The 17,500-nt window shown below is 46.0% G+C and overlaps 1 protein-coding gene across 1 annotated transcript in view; it reads right to left on the bottom strand.

The window, feature by feature from the left end:
- The window catches only part of LOC130212216 (F-box/WD repeat-containing protein 7-like), a 28,829-nt gene extending 11,855 nt beyond the window's left edge, over positions 1–16,974 (bottom strand). The window contains exons 1-7 of the mRNA XM_056443399.1: positions 16,755–16,974; positions 14,397–14,473; positions 14,183–14,321; positions 13,218–13,352; positions 12,406–12,529; positions 10,292–10,416; positions 10,100–10,213 (exon numbers count right to left, since the gene is read on the bottom strand). Of these exons, the coding sequence (XP_056299374.1) occupies positions 10,100–10,213; positions 10,292–10,416; positions 12,406–12,529; positions 13,218–13,352; positions 14,183–14,321; positions 14,397–14,473; positions 16,755–16,793 (753 nt within the window). The 5' untranslated portion in view covers positions 16,794–16,974. The remainder of the gene's footprint in view (positions 1–10,099; positions 10,214–10,291; positions 10,417–12,405; positions 12,530–13,217; positions 13,353–14,182; positions 14,322–14,396; positions 14,474–16,754) is intronic.
- Between the last annotated feature and the right edge of the window lie 526 nt (positions 16,975–17,500).

Genomic DNA, 17,500 nt, shown 5'->3' with positions numbered 1-17,500 from the left:
CATTTTGAAATTCATTAATCGCGATTAAAAGTTAAAAGTTCATTCTTTTTAAAGACCAAACTTCACACAGAGCTGTGTTTTCAAAGAGGCTCCTACCTATAAAGTGCAGCGAGGTATTTAATATTGTGGATGATAAATTGTTTCTTCAGTGAAACATCTGATTAGTTAAAAAAAAGAAGTATATTGAGACCCCATTGGTCCTGTCATCTTTACCACTGAGCAGCAGAACCAGTGGCCTTGGGAACTGACTGACATTCACATATGTCATGTTCACCCTCTGGAGGCTGGGGGCATTTTATACATTTTACAAAATAAATTAAATTCACCTTTTAAAGGCGTTTGCATGTGACACATACCCACGTGTTATACATCAAACATTCCAGAACAATCTCAGCTCTATTCAATGAGGCTCAGTTGTCCTGGTGCCGTGTTCTCTGCTCTCTGACTGACAGGCTGCTATAGAGCCTCACCTGTGAGGTGGGAGGTCCTTTGTGATTTACTGAGTGTTCATTGGTTGTTTTTTTCCCAAAATGTTGAAAGACAAACGGATTGACCAATCACGGTGAAGGTTTCGGAGTTTCAGAGGGGGAGACGGGAGGAAGGAGGAGCAGGAGGAAACCCGACTGATTCATCCACGAGTTTAACTCATTTATGATCCTTATTTTCAAGGAGAAATAATTGTTTTAAAAACGGAAACAGTGTTAAACCGTACTGCCGCGGCTTGACACTCGGTTTGAGTGTAAAAACTTCAACGAACACCGGAAGTAAACAAAGTTGCGTTAATTGCGGTAAAATATTTTAGTGCGTTAACGCGGCCAAATTAATCGCATAGATTAACGAGTTAACGCTGACAGCCCTAAATGTAATGTAATGTGACGAATGGAGGAAAGAAATATTATAGTTCGTGAACACCTTTGATTCAAATATTTATAGAAATATATTTATAAATATTTCTACATATATAAATATATTCATATAAATATTTCTACATAAATATTTATGTAAATATAAATATATTTATATAGAAATATTTTTGTAAATATATTTATATATATTTATGTAAATATAATTATATTTATATAAATATGATTATATACAGTATGTAGAAATATTAATACAAATAAAACAAGTTGACAGAATAAAGTTTAATTATACTTTAGATACACTTATATATACAGATACATATTTATATACATATCTATATATATAGATTTATATACACATATCGCAAGTTACGTATGTAACTATGGTTCTATGAATCCTGGATGACCGCCAGAGGCGGTGCTTAGCACTGGATATCTTCCGTCTTGCGCATAGCAGGTCGAGTATTAATAACGACAAAGTCACCCGTGACCTCGGATGACCCGCCCACCGGGTATAAGTTCCGGTCTCATCCCGAGATCAGTTCTACGGAATCTTCTCGCGAACTCACGAGATTCCGAGTGACCAAGAACTCTGGCGGTCATCCAGGATTCATAGAACCATAGTTACATACGTAACTTGCGTTCTATTTCATCCTTCTTGACCGCCATAGGCGGTGCTTAGCACTGGATGACTTATATCAACAGAGTCACGAGGAATCCCAAGGAAACTACCTCGTATGACTCAAGCAGAGGATCTGGACCACCTACAATGCATGGAGGGTGTTCCCGTTCACTCTGTAGTCTCTGGTGAATGTGCGCAACGATGCCCCTGAGGCTGTTGCATACATATGCACCTATATTCCCTACGGGCATACCTCTCAGGGTCGCCCGTGATGTGGGAACGCTGTTGGTAGAACAACACCCTGCTCTGGATGGCAGAGCACGGACGTTCACCACCTATGCACAGGCAATGGCCTCCACTATCTAGTGGAACAGGCACTGTTCTGCAGTGGCATAGCCCTTCTTAGATCCACCCTAACTGACTAGTTATGGTGGTCAAGCTGTGCAGGCTGGACAGGCTGGTTGAGACCCGAGCGTGCCAGCACCTTTGGGGGAAGCCACTGCTTTAGGCCGCAGGGTGACACCCGAGCCATCTGAGTTCCCCTCAGACAAGGCTCATTGACCGACAGGGCGTGTAGCTTGCCTACTTGCTCTGCCGCAGTTATGGCAAGGATGAAAGGTCTTTGCCGACAGCGACCACAGCTCTGCCTCTGGCAAGGGTTTGAAGGGAGGCGAGCATAGGGTGTCCAGTACCACGGGCGAGTCCCCTGGAGGAGCCCTCGGGGGGCTCAGGGGATAGTCACTGAGGCCCTCCTTATGAAGAGGGACACCAGCTTGTGGCTGTTCCGCATCATTGTCGGCTTTAGCATGCTGCCCTGAAATGGCAGCTATGTAGGCCCTCAGGATAGAGGCAGACATGCCCTTAACTAGAAGGGATGACGGAGGCGTGAGTACCGTAGGCACGAGGCACCGTACTGGGTCCCTCCGTCCGTCAGTCGGGAAGCGGCTTCGGTCTGCACATGTCTTGTAGACGGATGGCACTCTGGCATTTAGAATAGTCCTTTGGACTGATTCTGTTCAGCTGCTTCTGCTCTCCTGCGGCCAATCCCTTTGTTGGGCACGGCCGGGATCGGGATGGCAGGTCCCACCATCTAGCTGTGCTAGGGGGTCCCGCGGCGTCTCACAGCGAAGTCTGTGCAGCCAGGGGAACCAAGTCCTGGCTGGACGCAAGGGGGCCACCAGCAAAATTCGGTGGCCCTGTTGAAGACCCCGAGTAGTTGGCAAGATCAGCGGAAATGTGGGGAACGCCCTGGTTCCGTTCTCCTGGTCGATACCTCGCCCGACAATTGGTCAGGTGAAGGGTTACCGGATTAAGAAAAGTCAGAAGGGCACGGGAGCTCCGTAGCAGCTCTGCAGCCCTAGAGGCCCCTGGAGGTTCAAGCCAACACGTGGTTGAGGCGATGTCTCGCCCAACAAGTACATATTCCCTCCCAAGTATGGCAGGAACTGTTTGAGCGCTAGGTGCATGGCCTGTGGCTCCAGACCCAAGTGTCGCGAATAGACTCCTCTGGAAGTCCTGTACCGCCAGACTGCGCCCCACCCTGAGAGGCGGGAGTCTGCTGTGGCGACCTCCCGGTGGGGCGGACCCCTTCCCTGGGGATACCCTCTGATGGGTATGCTCTCACCCTCTACGGGGATAGAGCCGAGGGCACCACTGTGACCCCTGTCTTGTGCCTGTGGCCCCTGGCGAAGGCTGTTAGGCCCTCCATGCGAAGGGCGCCGCGACAGCAGCCCAAGCATTTGCCCGATAGGCAAGGAAAAAAGGATAAAAGACCACTGCCTGCCCCCTCAGAGAGGGGAACGCTGCGGCGGATGCCGTCCACCTGCTTCAGTGACGGGCAGGCCCACTTAGTGGCTGCATCTAGAGCTACACCAATGAAGGTTATGCTCTGAGAATGGCTCAGACAGTTGTTTGTTCACGAAGGCCCAACCGGGCGGCGTGAGAGAGTGCAAGTAATGCATTGTGTGGCCCTAAATGGGTATGGCGCACATAGCCAGATCGTCCAGGATGGCAGTTTCCTCACGCCCTGGTGATTGCAGGGCGGCAGTAACGCCTTTTGTAAAAACTCCTGGGGAAGTCCATATGGAAGAAGCCTGGGAATAACGGCTTTGGAAAGCGAAACAGAGCAACCGTCTGTGAAGCATTCTAGGAACCAGACAAAAGGCCTCCCTTAAGTCGCCAGACATGAGCCGATCTCCTCTGGAGACCACACGAAGGATGTCTGCTGTGCTCAGCATGAGAAAGTCAAGACGTGGCGCCCCCGAGTCTGGGGGTGTGGACACGGTCCTGCGAAGACCAGATAACTGCTGCCTGGTCTAACCGGCTTGCACCGTGCGCTGCTGCGCCTGTAGAGCAGGTCCCCTGATTTCACTGGGACAGTAGGGAGGTTGTTCCTACATGCCTCCAACAAGGGTGCCTGCGCCGGCCAAACAGCTGGCCTGAACCCTGGAGAGCATTAGGCGCCCAGGTTCTCTTGACGTAAGTGCAAATGCCTGCAGCGAAGCATCACTGAGGCTGTAGTCAAGTATGACATATGAGGGGGAGTTGCCGTGTAGTAAGCACGGTAAAATGGTCACCTAAGAACCGACTGGGCTCGAGGGCACCGGTCATCCGGCCTCGGAGTCCCCTTGGGGAAAAACCGATGGATGCGATAGTCAGCTCAATGGATGGCATGGGACGAAGGCCACATTTGACCATGTCCTGCATGGACGCTGGGGTTCGGTGATCTGTCGTAGGATGGTAACCCCTCAGTCTCTGGAGGGGAGACTGAAAAGGTGGCAGGGCCGGGAATGCCCCTGAAGAATGCACTAGCGTGCGTGGGGTTCCGGCTGCTGTATATCCAGCAGTTCCTGTGCCCTGCGAATGACGAACCCGATGGGGCCGTCGACTGCCCCCTACAAGGGGCTATGGCCTGAGGAATGGGAACCAGGCCCAGAAGCGTGGGTGGGCCGCTTGTCCCCGTCCTCCAGTAAGGAGATTGGTGGACACTGCCACTGAGATGTCCTCCCTTGGGTGGATCTGATGCTTCAGTCCTCCCTGCACTAGGGTGGCGACTTATCTGAGCTAGTTCTGCGGTCAGCAGACCCGCTCTATAAGCTAGCATACCCGATTGAACTCTGCTCGGGGAGCCCCTGCGGCTCCTAGCCGGCGCTTGCAACTGGTCGGCTGGCCTGGAGCTGACCTGACCTGTCTGTTGGGGTCCTAGCAGGAGCTAGAGTGAGCGCACTTCGCTACTGCAGCGCAGGTCCTGTGGAGCAGGACAGAGACAGCCCGTCTAGAGCGAGGACACCTCTTCAATCCAGTAGCTTCAATTACAAGCATCCCACGAGTAGCCTGGGCGAAAGCCTGTGCTCCGGGGGAGCAGGTCCTGTGGAAACAGTCGTAGTGAGAGGGCAGGTCTCTTCGAGGACCCTCTCCACTAGTATGACCACTGTACTTACGGGTGCCTCCCAGTAAGCCTGAGCGAGAGCTCTGCGCTACTGTAGACGCTGATCCCGTGAACACGGGTCAGAACCCAGCATGTCTAGTGAGAGAGTGAGGACACACTTCACTCATCTGGTAGCTGTCAGCATTAGCGTGGCATTAGTTGGCCTGAGTGGAGACGCTCTGCTAGCTGCAACAGCGGCGATGTCATGGAGGTACATGTGCAGTATGCATCAGTATCGACTTATAGCCTCCTTAGCGTCCCCCCGGTGAGCCTGAGCGGGACGCTCTGCTCACTGGAAGCCGGTCGCGGTGTAGCAGTGTGGCATCCAGCCGCAACGAGCGGACGCGCTCTCGTTAGCGCTGTAATCGCCCACCAGTAGCCTGAGCGAGAGCGCTCCACTACTTGGGCCGAGGTCCTGTGCAACAGGAAGTAGCTGTCGGGTTTAGCGTAGGCTCCGTTAGCCTGAGTGGACACACTCTGCTAGCTATGCACGGCGGCAATGCTACCAAAGTCAACACACACGCTATCCCACCGCTACAGAGAGCCGGTCGCGCCGGTGTAGCAGCCTGGCGACACCGAGCGGACGCGCTCTCGTTAGCACACAGTTAGCAGGAACGAGAGCTCTGCTCCTGTGGGATATGCCGTCATAGGCAACAATTGTATTCGATCTCACCCGATTGAAGCTTCGCGGTGAAGGTGCTCTGGTGAAGACCGAGAAAGACCCGTGCGTTCTCCGGTCCGCCTCGACGGACCGCCGTAGAGAAACGTCCTCCTCCGAGGAGGAGAGCTCGTCGCAGCCTCTGGAGGGCGACGGATCGCAACTCCGACCATTTGGTCACAAGGCTCCCCGCGACGAGCTTCAGTTAAACTTCAGCTTTAGCTGATGCTAACGTAGTAATTCCGTTAGCCTGCGTTTGCGAGAAGATGAAAAAGAACTGATCTCGGGATGACACCGGAACTTATACCCGGTGGGCGGGTCATCCGAGGTCACGGGTGACTTTGTCGTTATTAATACTCGACCTGCTATGCGCAAGTCGGAAGATATCCAGTGCTAAGCACCGCCTCTGGCGGTCAGGAAGGATGAAATCGAAGTACATATTTATATATAAATAGTAGGGCTGTCAATCGATTAAAAAAATTTAACTAATTAATCGCATATTTTGAAATTCATTAATCGCGATTAAAAGTTTTTTTTTCTTCTAAAGACTAAATCTTCTAAATGAACGAGTAATCCCTTAAGACAAAGTGTATTTCAGACACTTGTTTAATTGTATTCTTTTTTAAAGACTAAACTTCACACAGAGCTGTGTTTTCAAAGAGGCTCCTACCTATAAAGTGCCAGCGAGGTATTTAATATCGTGGATGATAAATTGTTTCTTCAGTGAAACATCAGATTAGTAAACAAGGTGTATTAGAGACCCCATTGGTCCTGTCATCTTTAACAGAGAACACCAGAACCAGTGGCCTTGGTAAACTGACAATGTCACGTTAACCCTCTGGAGGCTGGGGGCATTTACTCCATTTTACAAAACAATGTAAATTCACCTTTTAAAGTCTTTTGCATGTGACACATCCCAGTGTTTCCCCACCATTCCATCAGGGTGAGGCCCCGCCCCCCTGTCATGTTCTCTATAGCGCCAGATTACAGCAGAAGTAATGTAAGGTTCTTTCCTTAGAGACGTCTTTGTTCTTTATTAAACTAAACGTCTGTTGTTGGTCGTCTCTCCAGCAGAAGTAATGTACGGTTCTTTCCTTAGAGACGTCTTTGTTCTTTATTAAACTAAATGTCTGTTGTTGGTCGTCTCTACAGCAGAAGTAATGTACGGTTCTTTCCTTAGAGACGTCTTTGTTCTTTATTAAACTAAACGTCTGTTGTTGGTCGTCTCTCCAGCAGAAGTAATGTACGGTTCTTTCCTTAGAGACGTCTTTGTTCTTTATTAAACTAAACATCTGTTGTTGGTCGTCTCTCCAGCAGAATTAATGTACGGTTCTTTCCTTAGAGACGTCTTTGTTCTTTATTAAACTAAACGTCTGTTGTTGGTCGTCTCTCCAGCAGAAGTAATGTACGGTTCTTTCCTTAGAGACGTCTTTGTTCTTTATTAAACTAAACGTCTGTTGTTGGTCGTCTCTCCAGCAGAAGTAATGTACGGTTCTTTCCTTAGACGTCTTTGTTCTTTATTAAACTAAACGTCTGTTGTTGGTCGTCTCTCCAGCAGAAGTAATGTACGGTTCTTTCCTTCAAGACGTCTTTGTTCTTTATTAAACTAAACGTCTGTTGTTGGTCGTCTCTCCAGCAGAAGTAATGTACGGTTCTTTCCTTCGACGTCTTTGTTCTTTATTAAACTAAACGTCTGTTGTTGGTCGTCTCTCCAGCAGAAGTAATGTACGGTTCTTTCCTTCAAGACGTCTTTGTTCTTTATTAAACTAAACGTCTGTTGCTGGTCGTCTCTCCAGCAGAAGTAATGTACGGTTCTTTCCTTAGAGACGTCTTTGTTCTTTATTAAACTAAACATCTGTTGTTGGTCGTCTCTCCAGCAGAATTAATGTACGGTTCTTTCCTTAGAGACGTCTTTGTTCTTTATTAAACTAAACGTCTGTTGTTGGTCGTCTCCAGCAGAAGTAATGTACGGTTCTTTCCTTAGAGACGTCTTTGTTCTTTATTAAACTAAACGTCTGTTGTTGGTCGTCTCTCCAGCAGAAGTAATGTACGGTTCTTTCCTTAGAGACGTCTTTGTTCTTTATTAAACTAAACGTCTGTTGTTGGTCGTCTCCAGCAGAAGTAATGTACGGTTCTTTCCTTCAAGACGTCTTTGTTCTTTATTAAACTAAACGTCTGTTGTTGGTCGTCTCTCCAGCAGAAGTAATGTACGGTTCTTTCCTTCGAGACGTCTTTGTTCTTTATTAAACTAAACGTCTGTTGTTGGTCGTCTCTCCAGCAGAAGTAATGTACGGTTCTTTCCTTCAAGACGTCTTTGTTCTTTATTAAACTAAACGTCTGTTGCTGGTCGTCTCTCCAGCAGAAGTAATGTACGGTTCTTTCCTTAGAGACGTCTTTGTTCTTTATTAAACTAAACGTCTGTTGCTGGTCGTCTCTCCAGCAGAAGTAATGTACGGTTCTTTCCTTAGACGTCTTTGTTCTTTATTAAACTAAACGTCTGTTGTTGGTCGTCTCTACAGCAGAAGTAATGTACGGTTCTTTCCTTTGAGACGTCTTTGTTCTTTATTAAACTAAACGTCTGTTGCTGGTCGTCTCTCCAGCAGAAGTAATGTACGGTTCTTTCCTTAGACGTCTTTGTTCTTTATTAAACTAAACGTCTGTTGTTGGTCTCTACAGCAGAAGTAATGTACGGTTCTTTCCTTTGAGACGTCTTTGTTCTTTATTAAACTAAACGTCTGTTGTTGGTCGTCTCTACAGCAGAAGTAATGTACGGTTCTTTCCTTAGAGACGTCTTTGTTCTTTATTAAACTAAACGTCTGTTGTTGGTCGTCTCTCCAGCAGAAGTAATGTATGGTTCTTTCCTTAGAGACGTCTTTGTTCTTTATTAAACTAAACGTCTGTTGTTGGTCGTCTCTACAGCAGAAGTAATGTACGGTTCTTTCCTTAGAGACGTCTTTGTTCTTTATTAAACTAAACGTCTGTTGTTGGTCGACTCCAGCAGAAGTAATGTACGGTTCTTTCCTTAGAGACGTCTTTGTTCTTTATTAAACTAAGCGTCTGTTGTTGGTCGTCTCTACAGCAGAAGTAATGTACGGTTCTTTCCTTAGAGGCGTCTTTGTTCTTTATTAAACTAAACGTCTGTTGTTGGTCGTCTCTACAGCAGAAGTAATGTACGGTTCTTTCCTTAGAGACGTCTTTGTTCTTTATTAAACTAAACGTCTGTTGTTGGTCGTCTCTACAGCAGAAGTAATGTACGGTTCTTTCCTTAGAGACGTCTTTGTTCTTTATTAAACTAAACATCTGTTGTTGGTCGTCTCTCCAGCAGAATTAATGTACGGTTCTTTCCTTAGAGACGTCTTTGTTCTTTATTAAACTAAACGTCTGTTGTTGGTCGTCTCCAGCAGAAGTAATGTACGGTTCTTTCCTTAGAGACGTCTTTGTTCTTTATTAAACTAAACGTCTGTTGTTGGTCGTCTCTCCAGCAGAAGTAATGTACGGTTCTTTCCTTAGAGACGTCTTTGTTCTTTATTAAACTAAACGTCTGTTGTTGGTCGTCTCTCCAGCAGAAGTAATGTACGGTTCTTTCCTTAGAGACGTCTTTGTTCTTTATTAAACTAAACGTCTGTTGTTGGTCGTCTCTACAGCAGAAGTAATGTACGGTTCTTTCCTTAGAGACGTCTTTGTTCTTTATTAAACTAAACATCTGTTGTTGGTCGTCTCTCCAGCAGAAGTAATGTACGGTTCTTTCCTTAGAGACGTCTTTGTTCTTTATTAAACTAAACATCTGTTGTTGGTCGTCTCTACAGCAGAAGTAATGTACGGTTCTTTCCTTCAAGACGTCTTTGTTCTTTATTAAACTAAACGTCTGTTGTTGGTCGTCTCTACAGCAGAAGTAATGTACGGTTCTTTCCTTAGAGACGTCTTTGTTCTTTATTAAACTAAATGTCTGTTGTTGGTCGTCTCTACAGCAGAAGTAATGTACGGTTCTTTCCTTAGAGACGTCTTTGTTCTTTATTAAACTAAACGTCTGTTGTTGGTCGTCTCTACAGCAGCATGTCATTCTGTCTCTAGTGTCGGTCACTCTTCTCTCCGTCTCGCCCAGAGCTCCATGCCGGCGTGTCTGCGCGCGCATCGAGCGGAGCAACAACAAAGTCCCCTTTACCTTCCGCCCCGTGTCACCGACACGTCGCCCTCTGCTTCTCTGTGAATATGGAGGAGCAGACGGGAGGAAGGAGGCGGACTGCCGCGGCTCGACACTCAAAGGAGAGCAACAACTTCAACGACACCGGAAGTAAACAAAGTTGCGTTAAAATATTTTTGTGCGTTAATCGCGGCCAAATTAATCACATAGATTAACGCGTTAACGCTGACAGCCCTAATATATATATATTGTATATATATATATATAAGAAAAACACTCCTATAATTTAAAAGTGTTTTTAAAAATATTTTCCATTTAAATAAAATTATATTTACTGTTATGCCTCACCACAAATATGCAACTGTAACACACACACACACACACACACCTTCCCGGTGACGGCGGACCAGACTTTGAGCGTGTTGTCGTCGGAGCCGCTGACGACGAGGTCGCCGCTGACCTGCAGACACGTGATGACGTGCTCGTCGTGACCTTTCAGGACCTGAAACACACAAACACATCCGTGACCCCCGGCTCGGGGGTCGACCGCGCGGCCCAGAGCCGTCGTGCGGCGCCGTACCATCGGCTCGCCCGCGCCGCCCGTCCTCCAGCGGCTCTCGATGCGCTGCTGTCGGATGTACGCCGATTTCCACGGACTGAACGCCGGCCGTGAGCACTTCCTGCGATGGCACGACTCCGACACGCCTGAGGAGGAGAGACCGGTTACTACTTCCTGTTGCACTTAATGTGGGGGAATTAGCACGCTAGCTAGCCAACCGGTCGGCTGCTAATTAGCCAGCTAGCGTATCCTTCTCCAGAGCGAGTCGTCCGCAACTGACCACCTGCACGGCGCTCTCCATCAATTAGCTTTATAGCTAGCGTGCTAATTCCACCATGGCTTCATGCTCCACTGGTTACAGAACCCACTCGTCTGTGGATAGCATTGTGCTACAGCGGATAGCATCATGCTACAGCGGATAGCATTGTGCTACAGCGGATAGCATCGTGCTACAGCGGATAGCATTGTGCTACAGCGGATAGCATCGTGCTACAGCGGGACGAGTGGAGGAAGCATTCATTAGTTTAATCTTAAGCTAACTAGCGTGCTAACTAGCATGTTAATTCTGTAATGCTAATACTGGTTACAGAAAATAAGCCAAACTAAGTAGTGACCCGTCTGTTGGTAGCATTGTGATTTCCTACAAGAAGATTTAGTGAATGAAGCATTTGACTTATGTAGCATCTGGCCTGTTAGCGCGCTAACGCCACTAGCTATGCTAATGCGTTCCTGCTACGCTACAGGAAACACGCCTCAGACTCGTCACTCACTCAGCGATAGCCATTCATCATTCGTCTTTGTAGAGTGACGTCCCGCTGCATTGACTTCCTGTTTAAAGGTTGTTTCTTTGGCTCCTGCATCAACCAATCAGGGAGCTCAGAGGAGGTCGAGATCAAAGCTCCTGGTGTAAGACTCCACCTCATTAGTACGCAGCCGGCGCCGCTAACGCAGGCTAGCTGCTTTTATACTGAGGTATTCTCGCCGCGTGCCGGTTCAACACCGGCGGCGTCTTTCCACCGGGAGCAGCGGCGTGAAGACAAGGCCGGCTCAGAGGAAAGGGGCGGCGGCTTCATTAGTATGGCTGCGGCGTGGAGCCAGAGAGTCTCCACTGACTGGCAGCACGCCTGGGGGGAGACACACACACACACACACACTGAACACACACACACACACACTGAACACACACACACACACACTGAACACACACAGGGAGCCACTGCGCTGAATGGAGCAGTGACTGTGGCTGTATCTGCGCGTCACACTCGGGTTAGAAGGAGCTGAACGCCCAGGAGCTCCTTCCGTTTTCATCCTGTTGTTTATCTCCACCCGCCTCACCCCTCCCCCTCCAGGTGGATGAAACACACGTCTCCAGAGTCTCAACAGGACATACAAAGAGCAAAGAGGCGTTTACAAGGCTTTACTGCATTAATAACACTATACATCATGAAGTGTTGTGCACCATCCAGAGCCTCATGTATTCATATCAGGGTTTTTCCTGGGTCAAAATGGGTCTTCGGTGCTCCATCTATTCATACACGTCGGGCTGTTGAATGAGTGATCAGCTCTGTCAAGTCGAGCACCTCACAGTTGCGTATTGATCAGACAAGAAGACACACTCATCAGCTCTCTCCCCCCCCCCCCCCGTCAACACTTCTCGGCTCGCGCGCCGGCATCGAAGCTCTGCCGTAATGCACGCACACGTGCACGCACACGTGCACGCACACGTGCACGCACGCATGCACGCACGCACACGGGTGAGCACACTCTCACGAGCACCCCCCCCCCCCGCGCCTCGCTCAGCCGTGATGCGCGCACACCTCAGTGTTACTTTAAGCTCAGGGCACCAACATGGCTAGCGGCACTAGTCCCGCCCCCCTGAAGCTCTAAACTTAGGGGAAACACTGAACTCGATTACTATTGATCCAAACAGAACGAGGGTTCGGCTGTAGCCTCCTTGAAACATACTATTGAGAACATATTCGCTGACATGCACGGGATGAACACAGTTGTTTTTTTGTTTGTTTTTTTCATCGCAGACTTTTTTTTGTCATAGGCGCTCGGGAAAACGGCGTAGGCGCGCGTCCAAATGTTCTCTATGCAGGAAAAACCCTGCATATGTATTCATATTTGTTTACCTTCCTCTCGGCACTTCTCCCTCCACAGCAGGTTGTCCTCAGCCAGGATCCTCCAGTACCTGCAGGTCTGAGCGGCCTGCAGCAGGTCTCTGGGGGCCAGGAAGGTCAGCACGTACAGAGCCAGCTGAGAACACAGGTCACATGACTGATGGTCAGGACTCAAATGTATAGAAGTTACGGCTTTCAAATCCCTCCATGCGATGTCGCTTTTTCTTACTGCTTTTTTCATTATTATTATTTTATTATTATTAATTCTTATAATAAAATATTTTGTATTATTATTTTATATTATTATTAATTCTTGATATTTTAAGATCGTCATTATTGTATATTATTCATTCATTCTTATATAATATTTTTTATTATTATTAATTCTTATATTATAATATTTGTATTATTATGACTGAATTAATTTGTTTGAATGGTTTACTTTTCATTTTTTTATAAATATAATTATTAAACACATTTATTGATACAGTGTTGTCTTTTTTTGCCATTATTAAACATTATAATATAAATATAATGTAATATTGATATTAATAAATGATTATTATAATACGAGTCGTATTGCTTCGTCCAATTTTACCTTAATCATAATACATTTTAAAATGTTAATGCTATTATCAATAAATATAATTATCATTATAATATAATAATTTGTATTACAATTACTATTATGTTTTGATGAATTACATTATTGTATTACATAATTACCTTAATAATAATAATAATAATACATATATTTTATGTGATTTTCTTCTTCTGAAACATTCTTCTTCTTATTCTTATAATAATAATAATGACTATAATACCTCTTTGGGCAGCAGGGAGATGAAGTCTCTCTGGAACTGCGGCTCGATGACCTGCATCACGTGCTTCACCTGGTTGGTCTCACACCCGTCAATCAACTCGTCCAGAGCCAATAGCCTCTCAGGGCCGCTCCAGGCCTGCAGAGAGGAGGAGGAGGAGGAGGAGGAGGAGGAGCACACTTGTCTGAGGACAACATGTGTTGAGCTTCTGCGTCTCTGAAATCGTTAAAACTTCGTCCCCCGAGCTACGAAAGAGTCCAGTCTGTTTCTACTTGTTGTTGTTGTTTATTAGTGTTGTGCAAGACCAGCTGGGAGGCCGCACTCAGTGTTTACGTGCAGCTAGCGGAAGATATTCACGTTTCATCTGGGTGTCGTTGGTTACAACGAGTATCCGTGACGTAAAAGAATCACACGTCATAAAAAAATACGTGAGTTACATTTCACCGAAGCCTTTGGGTTACCGCTACTTTATTCTACAGCCGTCACAACATTATCTAAAAACACCGTGACTCGAGACGTGATCGTACATTAGGAAACTCGCCAAAGAATGATCGGAAACGGACGTTTTCAAATGCAGTTTGAATGGTAGAAATCCATCGAGCCACGGAGGAGATATCCACGTACGAAGTCCAGACCACCGTCGTCGATCGTAGAATATTAAGTTAGGTTTTGGAAAAGATCGTAGAATATGAGTTTGGTTTAAGAAAAGATCGTAAAATCTGAGTTTGGTTCAAGAAAAGTTCGTAGAATATTTAGTTAGGTTTATGAAAAGATCGTAGAATATTTAGTTAGTTTTAGGAAAAGATCGTAGAATATTTCGCTGAGTTTAGGAAAAGATCGTAAAATACTTTGTTAGGTTAAAAGAAATATTGTAGAATACTTTGTTCAGGAAAAGATGGTTCATGATCACGTGTACGACATATGAAATAAAACCGGGTTAGCCAAAGGTCAAATGTCAGCGAGCTCACCTGGAAGGTGTGGAGCCAGTCCTGGAGGCCGGAGGGCGGCGGGCCGGAGGTGACGCGGCGCCGCTGAGCCGAGTGCCCGTTGGCCAGCCGCAGGTCGCCGAACGTGGTCGGCGTGGTGGTCTGACCCAGACAAGCGGGACTGTGGGGGGGGGGGGGGGGGGGTTAGCATCTCCAGGTAACAATCCAAGCGGAGCTCTTAAAGGGGCAGTGTTACCGGAGGTATCCTTTGCAGCACTTCTTCCCGGAAGGGAACGGCCGGCCGTCTGGACCGTGGTCTATCTTCCTCTTCATCTGCAGGGGAGGAATAAAACCACTGGCACGTTAATGAGGACGTCAAAACGTAAGCCTTAACGCTTATCGGGATACGAGGGAGAAACGTACATTTATAAAAGGTTTAATCTTGTAGTTTGAAGCCATGCAGACAAACAAGCCTTAAATAATGAGGCTCAGATTTTATTTTTTAAACAATATTTGATCCTAAAAAAAAAAAAATTCACAGATCGTAGAATTTATAGTTGGGTTTAGGAAAAGAATCATGAAATACTTCGTTAGATTAAAAAAAAGATTTGAGAATATTTAGTTAGGTTTAGGAAAAAAGATCGTAAAATATATCGTTGGGTTTAGGAAAAGATCATAGCATATTTAGTTGGGTTTAGGAAAAAAGATCGTAAAATATATCGTTGGGTTTAGGAAAAGATCATAGCATATTTAGTTGGGTTTAGGAAAAAAGATCGTAAAATATATCGTTGGGTTTAGGAAAAGATCGTAGAATATTTAGTTGGGTTTAGAAAAAGATCGTAGAATATTTAGTTGGGTTTAGGAAAAGATCGTAGAATATTTAGTTAGGGTTTAGATAAAGATCGTAGAATATTTAGTTGGGTTTAGGAAAAGATCGTAGAATACTTAGTTGGGTTTAGGAAAAGATCGTCGAATATTCACACACACACACACACACACACACACACACACACACACACACACACACACACACACACACACACACACACACACACACACACACACACACACACACACACACACACATCACCTTTTCAAAACATTAAAAAGAGATTAAAACTCTGAATATTTCACTCCGGGGACGGGACTCGACCCCACGACCTCTGACAAACTCCACAACCATGAACTTAGCATCTGCTCCTATTTTTTTCTTTTTTCAAAGCAGCTGTTGAGTGTGTGGATTTCATTAAGCCTAAACAACAACAACAACAACGTGTTTACAGTTCCAAGCGGAACACGTCCGCTCTGATGCGTAACATCTGTACATTATCATAATGATAAAACACTTTAACTCTTTATAACACACGCCATGACCTCGTGGTTCTGTGACCTTTCTGTGACCTTTGAGGAATGCAACATGAATTCACGGCATATTATGATTATTGATTAACTTCTATAATCTGAGTTCATGTGATTATCATCATGCTCTTTAAGGGTAAAGAGACTTAAAAACACTAATAATAATAATATAATAGATTCCTCTCATCTGTGTTTTCACATGCAGGACGATCAATATGGATGAAAGATGTTATCATTTAAACGTACATTAAACATTTTAGTAGATTCAAATAGATTATTGATTTATGGACTATTTCTAATAGCAGATGTAACGTGTCACAGCTCATGATTCAATTTACAGATATGAACAGATTTATGGATATGAGATTAACCACATTGAGGAAAGCCACACACACACACACACACACACTGTGGCTGATCAGTAACCAATAAGATGCCTTGCTCATTGGTTCAGGCTCACACACACACACACACTGTGGCTGATCAGTAACCAATAAGATGCCTTGCTCATTGGTTCAGGCTCACACACACACACACACACACACACTGTGGCTGATCAGTAACCAATAAGATGCCTTGCTCATTGGTTCAGGCTCACACACACACACACACACACACACTGTGGCTGATCAATAACCAATAAACTGCCTTGCTCATTGGTTCAGGCTCACACACACACACACTGTGGCTGATCAGTAATCAATAAGCTGCCTTGCTCATTGGTTCAGGCTCACACACACACACACACTGTGGCTGATCAATAACCAATAAGCTGCCTTGCTCATTGGTTCAGGCTCACACACACACACACTGTGGCTGATCAATAACCAATAAGCTGCCTTGCTCATTGGTTCAGGCTCACACACACACACTGTGGCTGATCAGTAATCAATAAGATGCCTTGCTCATTGGTTCAGGCTCACACACACACACACACACTGTGGCTGATCAGTAATCAATAAGATGCCTTGCTCATTGGTTCAGACTCACACACAGTCTGTGGGTGATCAGTAATCAATAATCGAATCAGAGACGCTCTCTGCCGGTTCCGCAGTGGTTCCCACGCGCACGCGCCGCGGAGGCATTCCGCTGTCAGGGGAGAAACGCCTCGTCATCCGCCGGCGCTGCGCGAGCCTGACGACGAGCCTTCAACGCGCGCGCGCGCGCCGCGGCTCCCGACGGACAAGCAGGACACGCAACATGACACGTGACGTCACCGATCGATCCAAAGCCCGCTCCCGTGATCGATACTCACTTTGTAGAAGATGAGCTTCAAGGTGCCGTAGAAGCCCATGGCTGCGCGCGAGCCCGAGCACGAGCTCACCGGAAGAGAGATGAGGAGAGATGAGAACAACTTAATATATCGACATCAAACGAGATCCATCGATCCGTGTGACATCGATCATCTGGGGAGCGGAACGAGTCCGTGCTGCGCTCGCGCTGCTGCTTCGGGATCCACTGAGGAGGACCGACTCGCTCGCGCTCTCTCTCGCGACCTCCACGGGAACACGCAGGGACATGCCTCGTGCGAGGGCGGGAGAAAGAGGGCGGGAGCGGCGCGCGCAGAAGGGTCAGCAGATTCTGATCAGAATTCTGAGAGAAATTGATAACAATGTATCAATAATTATGACGTCACGAGTTGCTGAGGAGAAGGAAGTGATAATATTTTACAAATAATTATATATATATATATATATATAAATGCATGTATTAAAATGAATATAAAAGTATATTTTTACAAATATTTAGGTTTTAAAAAATCCGTAGAAATATTTTTACTTTAGAAAATATATATTTAAATTAATATAATTTAAAAAAGTGTATATATAATATATCTTTAATAAAATAGATATATTTGTATTAAAAAGGACTGACAATGTCAACATTTAAGAATCAAATTAAAAGGATCCTTCTCTATTCTTACTCTCCTCCTCCTCCTCTATTCTTACTCTTCTCCTCCTATTTTTACTCTCCTCCTCCTCCTCTATTCTTATTCTCCTT

This window comes from Pseudoliparis swirei, chromosome 21 (genome assembly GCF_029220125.1).
Source record: "Pseudoliparis swirei isolate HS2019 ecotype Mariana Trench chromosome 21, NWPU_hadal_v1, whole genome shotgun sequence".
In the NCBI taxonomy this organism is placed as follows: Eukaryota; Metazoa; Chordata; class Actinopteri; order Perciformes; family Liparidae; genus Pseudoliparis; species Pseudoliparis swirei.
This window is presented reverse-complemented; position numbering and strand designations above follow the sequence as displayed.